We start from the raw sequence: 9,644 nt of genomic DNA, 5'->3' as shown, positions 1-9,644 counted from the left end.
TTTTTGTTGTCAATACAGCATGCTTTGACAATACTAAACAATGAAATTGAATAAAAACATACAATGGCTTGTTATTTGTTGAGTTATTTCAAGAAAAAATAATCTACACGTGTCCAGGCAACAGCAATTCCTAGTGGTGAGTTAAAAAAAATTGATAAGCAATGGCAACACTATACCAGTTTTCGCCAAGGAGTTAGAATAAGTTTTAATTTAGCGACACGCCGCTAGCCGTCACGGTATTCTGTCGCGGATTTTGGGCTTCCCATAAGAAATACACGTAAATAAGTGTTCGCCTACCGCCTATCGCTATGGTTATATTTACACACTAAAGGTAGGTACTATGTTTATTGGCACGAAAAAAAGTCCCTAAATCATTCTTTCGCGTTGAAAAATGAGAGTGTTGACAATAGATTTCTAAGGAAGAAAACAGCCATTTTGGAAATATTTCGCGTTTATTTCTCCGAAATTTAATTGACAACATCGCCAAACGTCATAAAATTATTACATATGTATACGCAGCAGCTGATTAGATTGTTTACACACACGCATTCATGATAATTGTTTTGAAAAGTTTTTTCTACCAGTTTTTAAATTGTTTTGCAAACAAACCTCACACAGCACTGGACACTAATAATTGTTAAGAATAAAACGCCAGCCGCTCTACTCCTGGTGTCTTACCACATTCGGCAACAGCTTTAACGACATGTGGTACATTGTCGTCTTCTTCAGCTTTTCCAAATGGATACCGTCAATTTGTAACGCCCATCTAAGAAACATATAATTCCGGTGTTATGCTAACTTTTACATCATGCGCAGCAATGGACTCATTCATCAACAGACTTAATTCGTTGGTGTCCACAATATCTACACAATCGCATTGCAATACCTGCGGACAAGAGTGTACTTATGCCCATGCTGTTGCCGCCTCACTAGCAATTTCAAATCCAGTGGTCACCACCACGGTTCCCACAAAGGATAATAACGCCATTTCATTTGCCAATGTTGTTACCTCGGGGGGAACAACATCATGGGGTGACCAGTTAAAACACGTACACCATACAATAGCTATAGTCAAAGTGAAACTTTTTGTTCAATCAACATAAGCCTATAACTCACGTTCAAGGGTAGTTCCCAAGCAAAAGTCACTGTTCCCGACTTATATTTCGCAAGATAATTCGTCACAAAGGGATGTTAGTGTTCTATACCAGGAACTCTTCGTTGACTGAAATTAATACATTGAGATGCAAAGTGGCTGGTTTACTGAAGAATGTTTCTTGTTATACTCTCCCAATGTATAATTTTATAACTATTTCAGTCACGTTATAAAATTCAACCAGTGTTTTGAATCGATAAAATGCAAGATATATGCATAATTAATTTTTGCATTTTATTTTTGGAACATAGCAATTTACTGCCTGTTCATGAAACACACAATCGACTCGAGACGAATCGTTCGTCTAGATTGAAACTAAAATAACTTTAGATATATTTGCTAGAAAATGCTGGATTTTGTCATTAACTCATTATTAATCATTATCGCACTGCCTTCTTTATAATTACGATGCACGGCCAGTATTTGTGTTTATTATCCCTATACCCAGGAAGAAGAAACGATTGTAAAATGAAATTCACTAAATAGAACTTTATTTTGTTAACACTTTTCTATAAATTTCATGTTATGTACATTATTTCTATTCTATCATGTAGTAGGGAGCCGCTAGATGGTTATTTTTATTTTGTCAATCGATCTTATTGCATTTTTAAATAACAATGCGAACCACATTTGTGTTGTAATTTCACTCAAATCATTTGAATAAATAAATTATTTCTTAATTCACATTGCAAATGGCGCCATGTTTTGAAACTAACTAATCTCAACATATGGAAGGATTTAACACGATCTAATTAGGGACTGTGCGCTTTACGTCAGTTTTTCAACTCGAAAAAAAAACAAAGTACCGCAAACGAAAAAATATTTCGATAGTTTTTCGCATTTTTGGTTTTGTATTGGATTTCGCTGCGGAAACCGAACATAGTACCTACCTTAACGTGAATACGCTTTCTTTGACACTAACTAAGTGTGTAAATATAACCATAGCTATAGGCGGTAGGCGAACACTTATTTACGTGTATTTCTTATGGGAAGCCCAAAATCCGCGACGGAATACCGTGACGGCTAGCGGCGTGTCGCTAAATTAAAACTTATTCTAACTCCTTGGCGAAAACTGGTATAGCGTTGCCATCACTTATCAATTTTTTTAACTCACCACTAGGAATTGCTGTTGCCTGGACACGTGTAGATTATTTTTTCTTGAAATAACTCAACAAATAACAAGCCATTGTATGTTTTTATTCAACTTCATTGTTTAATATTGTCAAAGCATGCTGTATTGACAACAAAAACGCTAGGAAACGTGAAAAAGGGAATTATTCGCCGTCAAGCTTATTGTATTTGCCGTTGCGGCAAAAATGTTTCGCCTACCGCCTACAGACTACACTGGTAGAAAAATGGCGGTACTTGGCTGTTTAAGTTCAAACGTAACGTATATTTTCACCTTTTTAATTGTATCCTACTTTCCTAACTACGGTTCGTTACATCCTTGCGCGTGCGTACTATTTTCTGTCAATTGCTTGCCTCCTTGCCCCATTCTGTTTTGTTCGTTTGTTTTTATGCTACTTCTTGTTGGGAGCTTTCTGTGTTCACAACACAACAAAGGTAAAGATAATTGTTCACGACAATTATTCAATAAAAATACCATAATCGACACAAATTCTAAACCCTAGTGTTTTATTTATTCTCTTTTTTCATAATTTCAAATCCCGCATATTCATTTTGGTCACTTCGTCCCGGATACCTTGGAGATTTCAAAGCTCATGGCTTATTAATTGGATCTCTTCTTTTTCGCACAACAGGCAAATACAATTGGTTCACGACCAACAACAACTGCCCTGCATCTCACATTGGTTCTCGACCATCAGAAAAACAAAAACTTTTCCCCTTTCCAATACATCTAATTGTTTAATAAGGTGCGTATAGTTTTTTTGTTTTTTCATATGTGAGCAAAAGTGCGATTGTTCGGTGTTTTGAAATTATTGAAAAATTAAATTCTAATTGTGTCGACTACAAAAACCCCTACGCGTTCCGTATCGATAAATACAGTCCACTCTCCTCTTTGTATTGTGTCAAGAAATTAATTCTTAATAATAAAATATCCTATTTGTGATTTAAACATTAAATACCCATAATTTTACGGTGTATATTTGCATAAAATCAACATATTTTGCTTTGATAATTTGTGCTAATAATACATTGTTCGAATAATTTAATTGCCGCGTAGTGCATTTCATTTCTTTTGTTTGATTTGGTGGTTGATTTTCATTTACAAAGTCTCTTAAATAAACTCTCTTTTATTTTCTTCGGTTTTTTACACTAACAATAACCATTGAATACCTTCAACATACGTTTGGGTGTTCAAAGTTCATTTCGCGATCGCATACCCAAGCCAAGCTTTGTTTTGATCGTTTTCCTTTACTCTCAGTGCGTTGAAACCACCACCATACAGCATCACTAGTAAGAGCATTGCAACGCACCCACGCTGCTGTTACGAATATACAAATATACATACATATATATACAGTCTGCAATACAGTCTTCGGACATACAATTAGTATACAGTCTCGGGTCGTGGTATTATAACATTAACTTGCAAAAATAATTTTTTCAATGTTAATATATTATAATTGGCGTATCACGTACGACCGATCATAATACTTGTTTTAATCCATTGGCACCCTACAGTAGGTTGTTCACGACAACTTACAGTCACTACTAGCTATAGATTTCCCGATTATTTTCGATTTTTTTAGTTTTCTTTTCCAAAAATTTGATACTTTGTCTCACGGGCAAACGTATTAAAATTTGATTTTTTGGAATTTCACCCTACAGTAGGTTGTTCACGACACCCTACATACATATATTTATAACAAATTTCTTAATTTTTGAGTCTGTATAATTTTTTGAAGTTTGATTTCATACTTGGTCTCACGGACAAGGGTATTAAAGTCAATTTTGAAAAATTGTATTTGCACTCTACAGCCGGTAGTCTACGACTTATTTCAGCGAATTTTAATTATCGTGTTTATTAAAAATTTTTTGGTTTCATTTATCCTATTTATAAACTTATTTGAAATATTTTTACTTTTCATTGATATTCCGTACAGTATCGTCGCACACCCTACTGTCGGTATTTTTTTTTGAATCGGAAATTTGAATTTGGTGTATTTTCGCAGTGCGCGGTTTAATACATTTCCGTTTACGATAGAGTTTTGTGTGACTAGTTCGGGTGAATCTTCGTTCTAATACGCGATTTGTACCCTACATTCGGTCATTGGTAACAATTTAGTCGATTTACGACAATTTGCGAATTTTTATCGTTTTTCCATAAATTGTTTTATTCTATTATTTACATCAATTGTTCAGCATGTCCGTCAGTCCACTACCACCATTTATTCGCGCGTCGGATGCTCTGATTACATTTGGCGCAATGTTTGACTTGCAAAAACCTACCGAGCATACGGTTTACACTCTCGATGTGCAGGGATCTGAGTTGCGGGGATTGTGGGCGGACGTAAAATCGGCCTATGACAAATGCTTAGATTATTTTTCGTCATCAAACGCGGTTGAGCCGAAAGAAGTGCAATCGGCGGACGACAAGTATAAGTCTACATATCGGGCGTATGTTCATTGTCTTTCGACAATTAATGAATTTTTAGACGGGCTGAAATCTACCACACGAAATACTTCTGCACTTCGGGTTTCTGTTCACGACCGAACCTCTACACCGGTTCAGACTCCAGCAAGGGTTCTAGCTGCGGCTACGGGTCATGATAGCCCCTCGGGTTCAATGCGAATTAATATTTCTCATATTTCGCGCGCGAATGAGGATGCAGTTCATCATATCCCCCTGCCACCGTGTGACACTGACGTTTTCAACGGTGATTTCTATTCTTGGCCTTCGTTCAGGGATATTTTTACCGCTGTATATATAAATAACGCTCGGTTATCTGACATAGAACGTCTTTGTCATCTCGTCAGAAAGACAAGTGGCGAGGCTCGAGAAATCGTTTCGCGATTTCCTTTATTAGGTCGGAGTTTTACTTTAGCTTGGGATGCTCTTAGGGAAAATTTCGACAATCCACGTATGCTGGTTAACAACCAATTGAAACTGCTTTTCAATTTGCCAACTCTGAGTCAGGAAACGAGTTCGGGTTTGAAAGATCTTCAACGCGGTATTCGCGCTTGTTTATCCGCCATGTCTGTCTATGAAGTCGATACGAGTGGCTGGGATCCGATTATCGTGTTTATGTGTATTCAACGGCTGCCTAGCTCTACCGTAAATCTTTGGGAACAATCGGTTCGCGATAAGGCTGCTTTATCCTCTTGGAGGGACATGGATCTCTTTCTCACGGAAAGAATTCAAACTTTGACGTGCGTTCACGATTTGAGAAATATAAACGGCAATTCGAAAACTACTGACAGGAAAATTAGGGCGCATTTCACCAATGCGGGTCCATCAAATCGTCCTCAGTCTGCAACTTCTAATTCGAATTCCACCACGCGAAAATCCAAACCCTCTTGCGTATTATGTCCGGGACAGATTCATTCGCTTCGCGACTGTTCCAAATTCAAGGCTATCTCGGTGAATGATCGATTTTCTACAATCAAACGACATCGAATTTGTGTTAATTGTCTTTCGCACCTTCATGAGGTTCCGAATTGTACGAGTTCCTTTAATTGTTCAGTGTGTCATAAACGACACCACTCATTATTACACCGCTCATCCAATGTCGCTCCGGTTGTTCAGTCCTCAATGTCTGCTCCGTCCGTAAGTAATGAAAATCAAAATCTGAATTCCAACAATCTCATGCCATCTACATCTGCTGCTTCGAGGCAGGTTTTTCATACGTCACAAAATAGGACTATGCTGTTGGGCACAGCAATGGTGAACATTATTCACCAGGGGTCAAGTTTCTCCGTCCGTTCTTTAATTGATCCAGCCTCTGAGGCTTCATTCATAAGTGAACGATTGAGACACCAACTGAAACTTTCGTGTGACCGCACCTTTGTAAAAATTTCGGGGGTTAATCAAGCGCCCTCTGCGACTATCAATAAGAAGTGTTCATTCACTTTGAGTTCTTCTATAGATACTACCGTATCCTTGGGAATCACGGCTTTCGTTGTGCCTGAGATTTCGGGAAATTTGCCATCGTGCCAAGTCTCGGTGGGCGACGATCCTCGCCTTTCTCGGCTACAATTGGCAGATAGGAATCTATTTGAAGGCAGAGCGGTTGATCTTTTACTAGGAGCCGATTTGTATCCACATATTCTTTTAGAAGGGATTGAAAGAAATGTGTTGGGTACACTTATAGCGCAGAGGACAATTTTCGGTTGGATTGTCACTGGTCCTATTTCATGCTCATCTTTACAGGTCTTCACGACTACTCTCAAAGTTTTCGAGGAAGACATTTCAAATAAGCCTCTTCTTAGATTCTGGGAATCAGAAGAAACGCCTCGTAGTAGCATTCTTTTACCCTCCGACATTATTTGTGAGGATAATGATCGTCGAACCTCGTGCCGCGATTCGGATGGTAGATTTGTGATTTCGCACCCATGTTGCACCAAGTTGCCATTAACCATTAAATTGGAAATTTATCGACCGATTATTTTTGAACGGTTCTTACGGAACGGGCGTTCGCAGTCACATCTATTTAACATTGGATTGGTATCTGATCAGGTAGATTGCAGGTACCTTACCCGGGATCATATGCACCAAGTTAGTGGTCCACTAACTTCTAACGGCAATTCTTGCTACTTGTCACATCACCCCGTAATTAATTTTGGAGGACAGACTACCGAATTACGTTCGATTGTCGATGTTTCTAATTATATTTGTAATAGTGCTCGTTTGAACAATATTTTTCACGTCGGTCCGGCTTTACGATCCGATTTATTGTTGCTTATTTTACAGTTGCAGAAGGTTATCGTGTCTCGTGGATTGATTGACTCTACGGGTATCCCCCAGTCGAATTCTTTGGTTGAACGTCATGTCTTTTCCGATGTGTCGGAAAAGGCATACGCGGGGGTAAATTATGTACGAATACATTCTTCCTTTTTTGAAGATTGCAATTATTTTCAATATCGACTGTCGTCGTATCGTTTCTTGCAAGGAACTTCTCCATCACATCGGTTTGCACCGCTTAGTGTAGCGATTCGTTTCGATGAGATAAAGGCGGTGAAATTACGGTTGGCTGTTATATCACAGCAACTCCACTTTTCTGGGGAGTATCAATGTTTTGTTGACAAAAGGCTATTACCACTGGAAACTTCGCTGTTGCCTTTAAACCCCTTCTTGGACCAAGAAGGTTTTATGCGTCTTAATGTGCAACTGTCGAAATCGCTCCCGTTTTGCTACACTAAGAAATACCCAATTGTATTGTCATGTGCAAGTCGATTCTCTATGTTATTGGGTGCGTTTCTTCAAGAAATATCTGTCCATGTCAAGAATCAATTAATATTGCAAGTACTTCATATTCAGTATAGGGTGCCTTGGGTTAAAACTCGGCTTAGGGTGATTCGGCACCAGCCTCGAACAATGGTTAATAGAGATAATCAATACTTATTTTCAAGATCTTATTATCACGTACGCGTCGTCGAAATCTAGACTCAAATTGGGGTTGTTAGGCGTCCAATTAAATCTTACGATTTTAACACGTTTTATTAATACTTTAGAATGGAATCGATTAAGGAACTTTTCGATGGGGAACTTCCCGAGTACGACGTGGCCATGCTCTCTGATTAGGAACGCGAGGAGATGTCTACTCTTGGTCAGCATACTGCTGACGTTACACCAAACCACATTCCATTGACATCTCCTTCCAAAGCCGCCAAAGTTAGCATTAATGTAGCTGCTACTAGCTCATCACCATCCCCTATAAACTTAAATGCTGCAGAACCTTATGTCCAAAATCTGCAAGCCGCGCAGCCGTCTACTACGGCCCCGATAGTTTGTAGGCCACTTCAAGCCGCGCAACCGTCTACTACGGTCCCGTTAGCTAATGATACTCAACGATCTGGACCACACTCGGGCTCGAATGGTAGAAAAATTAGAAATTGTGTGGTTTGCAGTAGAAGGCATCCCCTTTACTACTGTCCCTCATTTAAGAGATTGAGCCATGAAAAGAAGCTTCGCACCGTTGTGCTCCACCGGTTGTGTTCGAACTGTTTCGGAAACGGTCATAGCTTCCATCAATGTCCAGTCCCTCAGAAATGTCGCATTTGTTCTGAGAGGCATCATACCCTCCTCCATCCTCCTAATGGTACGAAGTCCGTTCGTACCCATGGTCCGTCTCGTTCACGAAATTATCCGTCCGCTTGTGTAGCCCCTCCCGCTGTCTGTCCGACTCTTAGGTTGCCCACAAGTATCCAATATGTTACCTCGTTGGCACCAAGTTTAATAGTCCATTTGTTCTTTGGAAATCGGGCTGTACCAGCGAGGGCACTATTGGATCCTTGTGGACGCGTTAGCCAAATTTGTTCTTCGCTTGTCCGTTATTTTAGAATTCCCACGTCGTCTGTAGATAGCGATAATTTCTGTCGTCTCACTATCCATTCCATACATAACCCTAACCAAAAGGTAAATGTTACGCTGCGGGTGGGCGATTTGTCCCATGTTCGGTCTCCCTCCGATTCAGTCTCGGAAACACTGGTCGAGCACTTCCCGGGCTTTCAATTAGCGGATCCCGAATTTTACCGCAGCAGAGGTGTGGCTCTGATCTTGGGACCGGATATCTATCCACAAGTTATGCGCGGCCAGATCCATTCGAGTCCGGGTCAACCCCTAGCCCAATACACTATCTTTGGGTGGGTCATATCGGGTCCATGCTCTTCGTAAGGAGATCTGCTATTCCAATAAAATGCGTGTTTACTACACGCACTGGATTTACTATCCAACTTGTTTTTGGAAAAAAAAACTGAAATAAAATGCTCACATGAAAACAAATGAACTATCGCTTGTTAATTTTATTATTTATTTAATTATTTTGAATTTATATTTTGATTTAATTCCTTTTTGATTGTAATTAGAATAATGCTAAATTTTTACTAATTTTATTCCAACATACCAGGATGTTGCAAGGCGGGCGGCAATGTTTAAGTTCAAACGTAACGTATATTTTCCCCTTTTTAATTGTATCCTACTTTCCTAACTACGGTTCGTTACATCCTTGCGCGTGCGTACTATTTTCTGTCAATTGCTTGCCTCCTTGCCCCATTCTGTTTTGTTCGTTTGTTTTTATGCTACTTCTTGTTGGGAGCTTTCTGTGTTCACAACACAACAAAGGTAAAGATAATTGTTCACGACAATTATTCAATAAAAATACCATAATCGACACAAATTCTAAACCCTAGTGTTTTATTTATTCTCTTTTTTCATAATTTCAAATCCCGCATATTCAATGGTCATTACCGTTTGGTATTGATTGATTGGATCACATTACCTATTAATTGTAATACCACTTTATATCAAATGATTTACATCCTGTATTATTATGGTATGAACTATCACATCCCCGTAACATATGATATG

The 9,644-nt window shown here is 39.0% G+C and overlaps 1 protein-coding gene across 1 annotated transcript; it reads left to right on the top strand.

Annotated features, from left to right (window-relative positions):
• Nucleotides 1-2,702: 2,702 nt before the first annotated feature.
• Nucleotides 2,703-9,448, top strand: LOC142239951 (uncharacterized). Its single transcript, XM_075311682.1, has 2 exons — nucleotides 2,703-3,027; nucleotides 7,790-9,448. The coding sequence occupies exon 2, from the start codon at nucleotides 7,872-7,874 to the stop codon at nucleotides 8,949-8,951; it is 1,080 nt and encodes a 359-aa protein (XP_075167797.1). The 5' UTR covers nucleotides 2,703-3,027; nucleotides 7,790-7,871; the 3' UTR covers nucleotides 8,952-9,448.
• Nucleotides 9,449-9,644: the final 196 nt, after the last annotated feature.

This window comes from Haematobia irritans, chromosome 1 (assembly GCF_050003625.1).
Source record: "Haematobia irritans isolate KBUSLIRL chromosome 1, ASM5000362v1, whole genome shotgun sequence".
NCBI lineage: Eukaryota > Metazoa > Arthropoda > Insecta > Diptera > Muscidae > Haematobia > Haematobia irritans.
The sequence above is the reverse complement of the archived record's forward strand: the minus strand, read 5'-3'. Positions and strand labels throughout refer to the sequence as shown.

Bases quoted from the DNA above. Each gene is read 5' to 3' on its own strand.
- LOC142239951 (XM_075311682.1), top strand. From the start codon at position 7,872: ATGTCTACTCTTGGTCAGCATACTGCTGACGTTACACCAAACCACATT.